The 15,252-nt window shown below is 41.9% G+C and overlaps 1 protein-coding gene across 20 annotated transcripts in view; it reads right to left on the bottom strand.

Annotated features, from left to right (window-relative positions):
* Ryr2 (ryanodine receptor 2) overlaps positions 1-15,252 on the bottom strand; it is a 585,615-nt gene that overhangs the window by 350,598 nt on the left and 219,765 nt on the right. For 18 of the 20 annotated variants that reach the window (XR_005495333.2, XR_010058952.1, NM_032078.3 and 15 more), the window contains one exon: positions 4,330-4,344. The exons of the other annotated variants lie outside the window; for them this stretch is intronic. Coding sequence is in view for 16 of the 18 variants with exons in the window: in NM_032078.3 (NP_114467.2) it covers positions 4,330-4,344 (15 nt within the window). In the remaining 2 variants the exon portion in view is untranslated. The remainder of the gene's footprint in view (positions 1-4,329; positions 4,345-15,252) is intronic. 20 annotated transcript variants of the gene reach the window in all.

Raw genomic sequence — 15,252 nt, 5'->3', positions numbered from 1 at the left:
CTCCAATGTCTTCTCTGACTTATAAGTGATGTTTCCAAACTCAGTTGATCAGCCACCTCATGCAAGAAGGTGTTAGCCAGTGTTAGCCGCTCCCCTTCCCCCTCTACGGCTCTTGGCTACACCTGTATGCTGGCCTCATCACTCTGCAGTCAAGAACTGCCTCCCCCTTGATCCCACTGAGAACACAATGACAGTGACTTTGGTTCAGCTCTAACTCTGAGCAAAGGTAATAGGACAGTAAGTAAACAAACATTTGTTAAGCAAAACCCTCAACTGATGGGTTATTTCAGGCTATGGAAGTGGGTGTGTATGTGTACAAAGGCCCCTACCTCAATTAATATGCTCAAGAAAGAAAAGAGGGGTAAAGTAATGAAATTCTGCATATGAGGGTGACCTGTATTTTTAATGGGAGTCTCAACCATCTATATTAAAAAGATGAAGATTTATAATTTAGGAGGGCCCATGATTTAATGAAAGGTAAAATTTGACTTTTAAAAAGATCTGTGAAAATGGAGAAGGGACTGGCCTCATTCCCACAGAGGTGACTGACAGAGTTAATATTACAAAATAATGTCAGATAAATCCATGAAAGATGAATGGATAAAAATGTCCAAACCTTCAAATGAAATCTAAGTCATCTAAGAAAAGAAATCTCCTCACATAAAGTTCACAAGTCATTGTAAGACAAATTTAGCATCACTGGGCCTTTGTAGTACTTTAGATTTCTAGAATCATGTTACAAACAAACAAACAACAAAGAGTCCACTCTGGGAAATCACACTGTAAACCGAGGTGTCAGTGTCCAGCCTTGGGTGTGAACTCAGTGCACATTCTGTACTACATATCTTTAGAGAAATATTAATAGGGGTTATCTATCTCTTATCCTTTGTAGGATAGGGGACCCGTTGGCTTTCTACAGCTGTACTTGAGGTATTACTGTCATGAGCTTAAATTTACAGGTTAAAAACAAAACCCACAGAAATAAAAAATCTGAATGGTAACAACGAAGACCAATTAGAGTGGATTACCAATACATGAATATTGCTGATTCTACATTCCTTCTTCAGTGTTGCTTTTTACAACATATGACTGCAATATATACTGGCTCGTTAATCTGCCTTTTATACTATTGATAACTGAAGCCATTAAATTCACTATAAAATGTCTAAACATCTTAAGAATGACTGTAATGGGCCATTTCACTTTAGAAGTTGTGTGGGCATAAACCAGGATGTGAAGGGAACCTTTTCTCTGTGCAGAAAGTCTCTGCTAGCTAATTCGAAGCTGTCATGATATGAGATTTTTGTTTAAAAAAATTAAAGAAATCAGAGCTGCAGAGTATCCCAGTGGCAGAGTGGAAAGGGGACGTTACCACATGCAAGCCCTGGGTGTGATTCAGAAGGAGGAGGGGAGAGAAGAGGATAAATCAGGGAAGGGGAGAGGGGTGCAGAGTAGGGATGGGAGGAAAAGAGGAAAGAGGAGAAGAAGAAACAGAGAAAGAAGGTGATGAGGAGAAGAAAGGGAGGAGTAGCGGAAAGAAGGAAAACTCATTCATGTGGCATGTGACTTTACAAATCCTGTGATACACAACCACGGCCTCAGCAACAGACTATACACACAGCAAGGAGAATCTGTGGTAAGATTTCTCTTGCACTGTCTAGATAGTTAAGTGGAGAAGCTTTTAAGTATATGTACAAATATAAACATCTTATACGGAGAAAAATTAGCTGTTTTGTGGAGAGGAAAAATAAAACAGAGAAATGTCTCTATGCCCGACCTTCCCTGTTTTCTAAGAATGACTGAAGTCAAAGATAAGCAACACCCAGCACAGGGCATCAGGGCCAGCTGAGGTCTGTATGTGTGTTGTAGACATCTGTGGGTTCTAGCTACCAGGAACTCTGACAGACTTGTAATCCCACAAAGTGATCCTAACAGCATGAAACATGGCTCATTCAACCCAGTCAAACATTAAACACATAATCCCTGATGGTGAGTGACCGGCCTATGCTGGTATGGAGACCACAAGTCTCCTGAACAAACTACCAGGCTTTAGATAGCACCAACACATGACCCTTACCAGCAGCAATCCCAAACAGGTCTCCACGACAAGCATACATCCACCTGGCTAAAAACTAGGATTACAAGATAAAAACTGATCCTGTTCAGCCATCTTTTCCTATCACATGACTCAAACTGTTCTAATCTCATACATGTGGCCGGCTTCCTGAAACACTAGCCTTTCCTCAACACCCAACGTGATGCACTCTGCCCCACGCTTAACAGAAATCAGAGCCCAGTTTTCTAGCATTGAGGCATAACACCTGGAGTTAACTGGTTGACCTCATCTTTCTGTCCACACGGTCTTTATGAATCAGATCCTGTAAAGGAGCTATGAACGGATTCAGTTGATTACTGTATGCCTCTGTGGATACAGCATTGTTTAGGGGCCGTGGTAAGCAGTAAATGACTCAATGAAAATAGTAAATGCATATTCAGCAATAAAAATTGAATTTTCAACCCAAGCTCAGTTTATTAATATCTGCAAGGAAATTGTGTATATGTATATTCATATGCTTATCATAACTCTACAACCCAAAGACTTGTCATGACGTAATGAAGCACATAGAATCCTTTGCTTATCATATAAACTAATGTTTTCTCCTGACAAATAAGAGCTGAGTTACATGAATTCTGGAAGACGCTCTACATCTTTGAAGAGCAGTGGCTTCAAAGATATAAATCTGGGCCCTGTTGTCTGATGTACAGTGTCAAGTTCTTGACTATTGCTTAGTGGGGCCAACCTGGGAAAAGCCACAATGCCACCTTGCAATGGGTACGAAAGCCTTAACTAACTCAGTCAATGGATGGGCAAGAGGACTCTACTTCATTCCTTTCTTTTTCAATCTATAGCCAAGCTTCCATTCACATTTCTGGAAGTTTCTATCTTTTAGAACGATGTTCTTTCCGGGTACAGGTTGTATTAAACCTTTACAAGCTGAATACAAATAAATGCCTTTATTGCTTCTGAGGTTTTGGAACAAAACATCAAGCTTCCTGAATACTACACGATAATGTGGCTGAAACCACAAAAGCATTTTCAACTTCCATTTTCCTCTTTCTGTATCTAACTTCTTCCTTCAGGGACATGGCCATGTGCTTTCACCTCTTCATGTCTCCCTTGAAGGGCCTCTAGTTGTCTACTTTAGTTGGCTAATAAAATAGGGCTGAATTATTTTCACGTCTAGAACAACAGATGCAGCTGTGGGTGCCTGTGCTGGTTTGAAGGAGACGTACCTCCGGGCTGGAGTATTAGCTTGGTCCTCTGTTTGAAGAGGTTTCAGTTGTGCAGCTTTCTGAAGGAAGTACGTCACTTGAGGCAAACCTCATCCTGCTTCCAGCTAACTGTCTGCTTCATGCTTATGGTTGCCATGTGATCTCCCAAGTCCCTGCTCCTGCCACAACGCCTGATGCTTGCTTGTCATGCTTCCTTCCCCCACTTCCTGCCATGACAAAACTCTAACTCTCTAGAGCCATAAGCTAAAAGCAAACTCTCGTTTGTGTAAATTGCCTTGGTCATGGGGTTTTATCCCAGCAACAGAAAAGTAACCAATATGGAATTTCTACTAATTTTCCAATGTTAAGGTCCTACTAGATTTACACAAGTGTCCTCCAAAGGCAAGGAGCCAGCATCCCTACAAAGTGAGCATTCTAATCAGGTAAAAAAAAAACTTTAATAGAAGAAATTCCTGAAGGTGACTTACTAAAAGTAAATCTGGTGCTTTATAACCCCAAAATGTCAAAAGTTGTTTAAGTTAGAAAATCAAAAAAGGTGATTTATGTTTAAATGTTTACTATTTCATTTCATTTAAAAATTTTAAAGGAGAGATATTGTGGACCCAAACATAAAGCAAATTCATATAAACATCCTAAAACTTATGAAATAAGTTTTATTATCTTAAAGCTTATAGGATATTGCCTATAACCATACATAAAACACAATACAGGTGTGCATGATGATGCATGTGTTTAATCCCAGCACTCAGTAGGCAGAGGCAGAACGATCTCTGAGTTTAGGCCATCCTGGTCTATAAAATGAGTTTCAGGATATCCAGGGCTATAGGGAGAAACTCTGTCTAACAACAACAGCAACAATAACAACAACAACAATAACAACAACAACAAACAAAACAAAACATAGAAAGTATTTCATATACCCATACTAAGATACATGAATTATCACATATACCCAAACTAAGACATGTGACTCATCACATACACCCGTACTAAGACAGGAACTGTAACACATACAACAGAGGATCAGAGCCTCACCTTCATCATGAACTTCTGTGGAGACATAAGGAAAAGAGAGAAAATTATTAAATACAGATCATTTCAAGGACTTAGCTTTTTAAGTAACTTTTTATCAAGACTCCAATGTTCTAAGTGGAGCTGTGCCAACAATAAGCAGAAAATTCACGCTGCTGTTGCAACAGAACTTATAGTCAACTACATGCTAGAAAAATGCTATAGCAAGCAAACTCTTTCAAAGGGAATGTTTACATTAGTTCAGCTGTTTTCTGTGAAAACATGCCACACTACTGAAAGCCCTGACAATGTACAACACCCAAGCACTGAGAAGGCAGTGTAATCTTCCATTTATTATCTAAAAATGCTTAAATAGAAAAGCCTTCATTCCATCTCTTTTAGTGTAAATGCAGTGATACAAGACAACCCTTCTAATTTTAGTACAGCGGGTGGCAAAGAAGAACCTAGTTAGGAGGATCCAAAACATGGAGCCCTGCACCCTTCATGCAAGGAAGAGGAAGCAGTCTCTTAGATGCTGCCTATGGTGAGAGATGCAGTGCAACCTCTACGGCTCTTTCTCTTCCAAAGATGTTACATGGGCATCGTCCCTTGTGTTGACTAGATGTCCTCCAGTTTCCTGGATTTGTTTCAGGGAGGGCACACGGATGATAAGTATTCAAGAAGAGGGAAACTGTGTGACTTCCAAACTTAGAGGTGAAGTAAGTTCTTATGAACAGTTCTAAAACATATTAAGAAAAAAAATACAGACATGTCCCCATTGGGTTTAAAGAAACTATCAAGGGAACCTTTTCCAATATAGATGTTCATAAATATTAGCTGCTTCCCTGAAACACACACAAAAACAGAAACGTGTGTATAAATAGATGGAAATTCCACTCGGAGTGATGTTTCTCAGTTTCAGTATTCTAAGTCCAAAGGATATCTTTAAAGAATGTTCACTCTTTTCCCAGCTCTACTTCCCCATTGTGATTAGGGCTGCTCTGAGCTGTCCCCAAAGGAGCTTACTGCAGGTACAGCAGGTAAGGCAGAGAACCACAACAGGCCCAAGTGGAAGGATAAGTGATAGCGGAATGGTTCTAAACAGTTATCCACCTGCCTCTGGCGTTCAGGAAACATGGTGCAGGTGGGCGATGCAAAGAGTATAAGAGCTGGGGGATGAGGAGTTGGGAAATACAAAGATGTCTTCTAGGCATGGCATGGCCATTACACTCAATCTGACCACAGCTGTACAGCTCTGCACAAGATCTGCATAGGACTGGGTCCACCAACATTTAATTATGGATAGGGAGGGGCCCATGTGGCCCCACCCCTCCCTGAAGGAACACTGATGACAGTTAATGGTTTGCGGGGAGGCTGTCACATTATTCAGTGGTGTAGCCACTGGATAAGTTGCCCTTGATCCATTAAATAACCTCCTAACCCTGCTTAGTCAAGCAAATCTAATTAAACCCTGTGGTCCACATGAAAAAGTAGTGTGTGTGTGTGTGTGTGTGTGTGTGTGTGTGTGTGTGTGTTCGCTCGCGCATGCATGCACGTGCACATGCGTGCGTACTCATCCATGTGTGTGAATATACATGCAATTTTCATATAGGTTAACACGTAATTTACATATATATGGAAAAGGTTTTCCGTTCAAAAAGGAATGGGGTAAATTTGACTTACATGTATAAATGTATGGAACTGTCCAACAATAAAATGTAAAAAGAATTTTTATTTTTTTCACTTAGAAAATGCAGGCAGATAGTTACAAAAATGTAACTGATATTAATGGTGAATGACAGCAGGAAAAGCACTTTCCATACAAAAACCAAAAACTACATACCTTCATGTTAGCTGACAGTATTAGATGTCCTGGTTAGCCTTCATTGTCAAGGTGACACAGCCTAGGGTTATCTTAAAGGAGAAGCCTCAGCAGAAATAGCCTAGGCCAGACTAGCCTGTGGGTATTTCCGTGAGGGATTGCCTTGATTGTTAATTTTTGCAGGAGGGCAAGACACTGTAGGCAGCATTATTCCCTAGGCAAGCGGTCCTAGGCTATATAAGGAATCTAGTTAAGCATGAGAGAGTGTGAGCCAATGCGTAGCCTCCCTTATGGTTCTGCCTTGACCTCCTTTGGTGATGCACTATGACCTGGAAGTATAAAATGAAGCTTTCCTCCCCAAATGTTTTATCACAGCAACAGAGATCAAAATGGAAATATCGCCTAATAAGGGAATGGGGGAAACCATTTTCATGTTATACTTGGAAGAAAGAAACAAAAACATCCAACATTTTTCTATAGCACGTGGTTATGATTGGTATTGCCTGTGGATTTTAATTGGGCTAGGTTTAGGAATTTTCCAGTTTGATGTGGCCAGGTCCCTAAGTTAACTACTTCTCAGTGGCAGCAGATGTTTTGACGAAGTGTCCAGCGGAGTTGCTCAGGTCTGATGGTCGGAATACACAGGTTAAATGGCACCAAGCAGAGTAAGTCACAGAGCAGAAGGAAGACCTGACTGTGCAGGGGAATAGGAATGGACTAAGGGAAGGCAAGAGCATGCTTCTGGGGAAGGAGGAAGAATAGCACACGTGATTGACACTCGGCTTTCCTGAGACAGCCAAGAGTGGGAAAGACTGATTACATCATATCCAGATAACCTTCTTTTTTTTTTTCAATTCTCTTGGATATTTTGGCTTAAGTTGTAACTATTAACAAGTGATAGCATTAGAAGATATTCCAAAGTGGTCACTCATGGACAAGACAAAAAGTAAGAATGCACTACAAGAGGAATGATGTATTAGTTAGATGTCTAAACACTACTTAGGTCTAACAAAGGCAACGGCAACCAAATCAACTAAGGAAAAGCTCTAAAACGTGGATGATGCAGTGGGAAAGGGTGAAAGGCAACTGAGGCAGAAAGATACCGAAAGATGCATCCTCTTTTGGTGCTGAGACCATCGAGTTTATGCTTAAAATAAATATAATGAAAGATATGCTGAATTAAACTCACTTGTGAAAACCTCTCTGGGCATGAACTGAAATGTCACTAGAGAAAGCTGAGGGAGGGCATTCAGCATGGGCTCATCCTATGGGTCCTGAAACTTTGGGCTAGAAAAGCCATTGAGTGCTCAAAGCACGGTGAACATTTCTGTACGAGCAAGCCAGTAAAGACCGTGGCCTCGACATCAGCTCCTGCCTCCAGGTTCCTGCCCTGCTTGAGTTCCTGCCCTCACTGTGGTTTTGATGATCACAGTTTTTGAGCTGTGAGTGAAATAAACTCTACCACAAAATGTGCCCCTAATCATGACGTTTCATTGCAGCAATAGTAACACTAAACTAAGAAACTGTTTACATGGAAACACAAAGTTTTAGGTTTTGGCGTGAAAATGTATGTGACAGTCATGCGCAATCTAATCTGGGATTAGCTCAGTTGCTTCAGATCTCGCAGATGATGGGAAAGCTCCCTCCAGACAGCAAGAGCTGAGGCAGAACTGCCCACACCTTCACTAACATAAAACAGGGAGAGAAATCCTCTCAACAGACAGAGGTGATGCCGTTGGACAAATGGCTGATTGAACCCCACAGAATCCCCTGTGGTTACCAAATGCCATAGATCTGAAAGACTCTAGGTGGTGTTCTTGAGAAACAACAAATGGATGCCAGGAGAAAACTAAGTAAAATGCCAATGTTTCATGCTGATAGCACTACACACACACACACACACACACACACACACACACACACACACTAAAAATAAACAAAACACCACAAAATTATGCTAAGTCTTGTCCCCAATGCAATGTAAGGAGCAGTCACTCAGGGAACACATTCACTATTGTGAGGGCTTGAAGCTCAGCCTTGCTCTCTTTAACTGATATTTCAGTTTAGTAATGTGAAAACAGCATGATGGCCATTCATGGCTGTCAGCTACATCTGGAACTAAAACCCCAAAGTGAATATACACTTGTGAGGGTTTTTTGCTTAATCTAAAGTAGAAAGATCCACATCTAATCTGGATCTCTGAGGTAGGAAGACATGTTTCTAATATAGATCTTGAGAGCTGGAAGAACAACAATCTAACCCAGATCTTTGATCCAGTTCTAATCTGGCCCACACCTCCTGCTGGAAGCCTATATAAGGGCAAGGAAGAAGGAAGCCTTTGCTCTTTGAATGCTTGCTCTCACCTTGCTGACAAGTCTATTCCTTCACTGGTATTAGAGACATTCACAGCCAGCCATTGTTGAATTAGCTGTACTGCAGCCAGTAAGTGATGCTAATATGTATGTATGTATGTATGTATGTATGTATGTATGTATGTATACATATATGTATCTATAGCTACATACATACATATAGACAGGGACTGGAAGAAGAAGAGGGAGGGTAAAATGTAGGCAGGATATAAACAAACAAACAAACAAACATTAATAATTCTGGGCCACTGAGATGTCTCAACAAGTAATGATGCTTGCCACCAAGCCTGACTGTTACAAAACAGAATGGATTCTATGTCCAGATGGAGGCATGCCCTTGTCCCTCCCTCAGGAGTTAATTCTGTTGGGCAGGTTCCCCTAGAAAGGTTAGTTCTCCTTCAGATAATGCACTCTGCCCAAGAACCCCACCCCCAATGCTGCATCTACCAGTCCCCATGATGCTTAGCTGGGTCTGCCTGCCTTTCTAAGTCCTGACTCAGAAAAGTGTAACTATTCCTTGTTCCTCTTATTTTCTTTCTGATGCTTGCCAGAGCCTATTGTGCTTTCTCTGGTATGAGAGCTTCCTTACTCTCTCTAAAATCCCCCTCACCACCGATATCCCAAACAAATAGGCATTTTCCCTTGTCTCTGTTCCCCTCTTCTGGGGAAGTTTTGTGATTTATAGCTTGCCTGCCCTGGGGCTTTTTTTTTTTTTTAATTTTCTAATGTTCTCAACTTCTTTACTCTTTCTGTAAAGTTCCCCTGTTTACTATGTGGCTGACAAGTAGTTGACTGTTACCATGTGAGCGACCTCCATGTTGGCTCATCTCTGCCACTCACCTCCTCAGTCAGCTTCAAATTCACAGTGTGCTTGCCCTCAGGAATTCTTTTAAATTCTGATGATTTATCCTTGAACTTCTGCTTGACTTCCAGCTTAATATTGTTTTATTAGTGAGACTAAGAACCCACCAGAGTGGACTCTGATTTCCCAGGTATCACTGGTGATCACACTTGAATTCCCCAAGATTTCCAGTCATGCTTTTTTTTTCTGCCCCTTAATTCTTTAATTGGCAGAGAAAGAAATCCATTCTTATATCCTTAAGAGGAAAGCATCATCCAGAATTAAGTTTAATTCCTGGGACAGAACCAGTTCCCACTAGTTAACCTTCACTCATGCACTGTGGTGCTTGTACCCCACAACACACACACACACACACACACACACACACACACACACACACACACGCGCGCGCACACACACACAAAATGAATGAATGGATGAATGAAACAATTATTTTTAAGTTATTACTTACAACTAAGAATCTCTCTTATAATCTTTAAGTAAATTTTTACTGGAAGATGCCTCCCAAAAGTGTCTAGACAGAGAATGGCATCCGAGGAACATGTGCTTGGGAGGCTTATTATTCAAGAGATCTGAATGTAAGTCTGAGGGAGGTGTACACTTGGGAGCAGTTCTATATGGGTTCTAAATCTAAGACATCCTGCTCCACCCAGAAGATGCTCATTCCAAGTCAGCCCTTCATGACATCCTGTCCCTCCTCTTATGGTTAGATTCGAGGATTTGCCAAAATATTCCACTTGTCACCTCTCTCCTCTTCCCTATCGGGGAAGCAGCTTCACTGTGTTGAGAAAAAGTTCCTTCAACATCAAAGACTTGGGTGTGCCAGTGGCTGTATTTAATTAATGAGGCTTATAATATGTTTTAGAGTATAAACATTACATAACATGAATAAGCCCAAGCTCAAAGCTTACCCCTCGCATATCACAGAATAGCATCTGCAGATGCAGTACTTGTGGGAAATGTCAACTACTTCTCTTATGAGGAACATATTTCATATGTGTTGTTGACTTTCTTCCCTACTGAAAGTATCTAATACTTCACGATAAGAAGGGCAGGTGATTACCTGCCCTAGGGAGCATCAGAGCAGGACTCAGCTTCAATCCATAAAGAACAGTTGTACACAGGACACATCCCACAGATACACTTCTGGGTCACTCACGTTGCCATCACCATGTCACTTATCAACATCTGGTTGAGCACACATGTGGGGATATGCTTTAAAAGAATGCAGCATACTTTGGAGCAGATATGTGTCAACTATTGTCCTTTCCAACTTATCAATAACTCAGTATGGACAGTATTTAAATGATCTGTTTTTGCTTCTGGGTGAAATAGAATTGACAGATATATGTTTTCATAGTCGCCTGGTTCTGCTTGAGCAGGAAATAAATGGTGCTGATAAGTGAGAGTAAGACCTGGCATTCTGTCTCAGTGATACATGTGCACATTCAAGTGCTGAGGAATGCCTGAAATATGAAGTCAAAAGCCACCTGCAGCTTTCTCCTTTTCCCAGCTTGTCTCAGAAGAGAATTTTTCTTGATCTGAAACACCACAGTGACCCTTACAGAAGATACAACTGAAGACCTATGAAATCTTAGCTATATGCCAAGATGGCCACAGACAAACCAACAATCATCTACCTCAAGAGATGGAATAATTTATACATTTTGAGAATGAGTGAACCTTGATGAAGTTTTTCACATACCCCATATGATAGCTGCGTGTGGAACAGATTATGTTGTGAAGATAAGAAACATTTTAAGTGATTTTATATTTTAATGTCTATAGCAACATAAATTTTTAAAAGGTAGATGGAAGGATTCACCTGACCTACAAATAATATATCATAGGTGACAATTCCAATAAGTTTCATTCTCTCCTTATCCCCTCCCACAACCTGAAGTCCTTGGCTATCATGTTGAAAACCAACACCAAGGTTAGGAAAAGGCCAGAGTAGGATGGGGTAGGAAAAAATAATAGTTAAATATTCTCTACACTAAGACACAGAAATAACATTCTCTTTATAAAATGTGAAGGGTTACATTGTTTAACTCAGTGGATTTATGTTTAAAAAAGTACAAAGATGCTCCAAAGAAAAAGGGGAGAGGAAGTTGAAGAAGGAAGGGAGAAGAGGGGAGAAGGGGAAAGAAAGAAAGAAAGATAAGAAGGGAGTCAAGGAGTGACAAAGCAAAAGAGATAAAAGAAAGAGAGGGAAGAGGAAGTGGACAGAGGAAAGAGGTGAAGAGAAGAGGCAAGGACAACAGAAAGGGAGAGGGGGAGAAGAAGAGGAGGGAGAGAGAGGATAGGGAAGGGAGCAAGAGAAGGGAAGAGAGAATTAGAAGAGAGGGAGAGAAAGAAACAAGGGAAGGGAAATGAAGAGAAATGGTCAGAGGGAAGGAAAATGAAGGGTAATAAGGGAAAGCAGAGGAGAAAGGGAAGAAAAAATAGAGGTAAATGAGAGGGAAGGAGGTAACAGTGAAGGAAAAGATGGAGGAAGGAAGAAAAGAGAAGGGGAGAGGGAAGGAGGGAAGGAAGAGGAAGAAAGGAGAAAGGTGAAGGAGGAAAAAGAGGGGGAAACAATAGGAGCACAGAGAACAGATCAGAGAGAGGAAGGAGAGGGGGAGAAGCGGAGAGAGGACTGGAAGACAAAAGGGAGGAGTGAAGAATAGAGGGGGAGGGAGAAAAGGAACAGGTTCCAGAGAGGCGAGGCGAGGCGGGGCGAGGAGAGGAGAGGAGAGGCGAGGAGAGGAGTAGGGAAGAGGTGCTTGAACCTTGATGAAGCTATTCAGGTTTATAGTACAAGAAAATCCAGTGGCACCATCTTAATTTCTATAACGTGTGTGTGTGTGTGTGTGTGTGTGTGTGTGTGTGTCCTCCTGAAGGCATGGTATGCAAGCCAGTGTAGTATATATGAAGATAGGGAACCCATGTATGGAAAGAACAATAGTGCCCTTCACACTATTGAACACCACCTAGCAAGGTGCCAAAGAAGCATGGTGAGAATCCACCTGCCTCCATCAGCTCACCATCTACTCAGCAGGCTATCAGTGGGCAACAGGACAAGAAGATGACTTCTTAGAAGGAGAGGTATTAGGCTGGGAGTCTTGCCTCCCCCTTCAGGAGCATTACAGTGCCGTCACCACAAGCCAAGTAGTGTCAGGTTCACTCTTGTCTCCAGGAGCTGGAACCCAGAAGACTAGTGATTCATGAAGACCAAAGACTGAAAAGATCCACATAGTTCCTATGAAGCAGCGTCTGGGAACAGACTACATTGACCACAAATAACTTGGGCAGCCTGGGCAGCTCTAGCTTAAGATTGTTCTAGGATGCACCAAGAGGGCTGATCCCACAAACAAGATGGAGTAGACACATGAGACTGCAGCAGAAGAATCAACATCCATGATGGAAGCTCCCCAACGTTGCCCAACAAGGCCCTGGAAAATGAAATAACTCTGGAATCAGAAGGCTTTCAGCCAACCTTGAGCTCTTCTCCTCCCAGCACACATGGAAAAGATATGGAACAGGATCATGAAAACCTGGCAGGGCACAGTAGAGGTTACTTCCCATGCCTATTGCCTCAAGGATGTGGTCAGAGTGACCTAGGATCCCTAACTAAGCTAAACTTCAGCAAACCAGAGGATTGTCCCAATAGGATATCATGATGAATGCCATGATGAGACTAGTGTGATAGAAACAACAACCATGGCACACTACATCTGTGACTATGAGTAAGGCCATCCTAGCTGGATTCAAGGAGCATAGAAGAATGCATGCCACAGAGCAATTGTGAGAAGATCCTAGCTGTTGGATATACCAATTACTTCCAAGATATAAAACCCCATCCTGCAGGTGAAGCTGATTAAAAGGCAAAATTTTCTAAAGGGAGGTGAGGCATTTCATCCTGCAGGGAAAACACCTTAAAACTCAGAAAATAAACAACTCAAAGCCTTTAGGAAGTTCCTGAAACTGAGCAGATTCTCTAGGTCCCTCCCTCCCAAAACATGTATAAGTAGTAAGAGTTGCTAAGACTCACTCTGAGATCGTTTGAGCTGCCTGGAAGAGACTCTTTCTAGCCTGCAGAGCTCCCTCCTCTGAATTTCCAGCTTTTCAAAGTTGTCATCCATGCTGGGTAGGTTTAGGTGATGCATCTTTGAGTCGTTTCTATTCCTCTAAGCAATCCAATGAAGCTCCCTGTCTGACAAAGCTAGACTTTGATAGCATTGCCATAAATTCTCTATCAGAGGTGAACACATAAGGTTCCCTTCTCCCCAGAACAGTGTTGCACAACACCAGGGAGTTATTTCCAACTGTCCTTCCAGTATATCTGTTACAGTAGAATCTCGAAGTTCAAATGACCAGTGGGTGAGATCAGAATTATACAGAAAGAGGTCAACAAAAGTGGCCATTAGGGTCTGAACTCTGCAGAGGCTGCTCCCTATGATTGCACATCTCAGCAAGAGTATGTGTAACTCCTGACAGCGTGCTAACACTCAGGAATAAGAAAAGACCACATAGCTGGCCAGCAGCCACACCAAGCCTGGCAATGTTCAGCTCAATGGTGTTTCCATAAACTCCTCAGAAGGAGGAGACAATTTCTAACATAAAAGTCACACCAGAAAGTCAATGTTAAGATGAGTAGTCACTATGGAAAAAGAAGGCACCATGTGAGCAGGGAAGTAGATTGAAAGCAAATGAGCACACAGAGTACGAGCTGCAAAGGCTTTCAAACAGCAGGGACCTGGCAACTCTATTTATGTGTCTCTCTATATGTACTTTACTTAGCTGACTTTCAAAGAATTAGGAGTGGCTCGAGTGGATACTGAAGAAAGTAACAGTCTAGACACAGCACAGAATTGCTGCAGTAGAAATGAACGGTACAGATACACCGAGAAAGAGAAATGTTTTAACATGCTGATATCGAGACAATGGGGATTGCACTGGCTGGTTTTGTGTGTCAACTTGACACAAGCTGGAGTTATCACAGAGAAAGGAGCTTCCCTTGAGGAAATGCCTCCATAAGATCCACCTGTAAGGCATTTTCTCAATTAGTGATCAAGGGTGGGAAGGTCCAGCCTATTGTGGATGGTGTTATCCCTAGGTTTGTAGTCTTGGGTTCTATAAGAAAGCAAGCTGAGTAAGACAGGGGAAGCAAGCCAGTAAGTAACATCCCTCTGTGGCCTCTGTATCAGCTCCTGCTTCCTGCCCTGCTTGAGTTCCAGTCCTGACTTCCTTTGGTGATGAACAGCAATGTGGAAACGTAAGCTGAATAAACCCTTTCCTCCCCAACTTGCTTCTTGTTCATGATGTTTTGGGCAGGAATAGAAACCCTCCCTAAGACAGGGATTAATCAGGGAGGTGTCATAGCTGTGCTTTGAAAGAGTCTACAGTCCACCAGGAGAAGTTTGAGCATGGATCAGAATTCGCCGTGGAGGAAAGTATATATACAATATAAATTTTGGAAAAAATAGCCAAGTGTGATGGTTTGTATACGCTCAGCCAAGGGAGTGGCAGTATTAGAAGGTGTGGCCCTGTTTGAGTAGTTGTGGCTTTTTTTTGAGTAGGTGTCACTGTGGGCATGGGCTATAAGGTTCTCATCCTACTGCCTGGAAGCCAGTATTCTGCTAGCAGCCTTCAGATAAAGATGGAGAACTCTTGGCTCCTCCAGAACCATGCCTGCCTGGGTGCTGCCATGTTCCCTCCTTGATGATAATGGACTGAGCCTCCAAAACTATAAGCCAGCCCCAATTAAATGTTGTCCTTACAAGAGTTGCCTTTGTCATGGTGTCTGCTCAATGCAGTAAACCCTAACTAAGACACCAGGCAAGACTGCAGTAGTTTAAGATATGGTAGATTTTTAAATTTTCCTAGGACTATATATAATATGGATGTTC

This window comes from Rattus norvegicus, chromosome 17, assembly GCF_036323735.1.
Source record: "Rattus norvegicus strain BN/NHsdMcwi chromosome 17, GRCr8, whole genome shotgun sequence".
NCBI classification, from domain to species: domain Eukaryota; kingdom Metazoa; phylum Chordata; class Mammalia; order Rodentia; family Muridae; genus Rattus; species Rattus norvegicus.
Note: the sequence above shows the minus strand (reverse complement) of the source record. Positions and strands in the feature narration are given on the sequence as shown.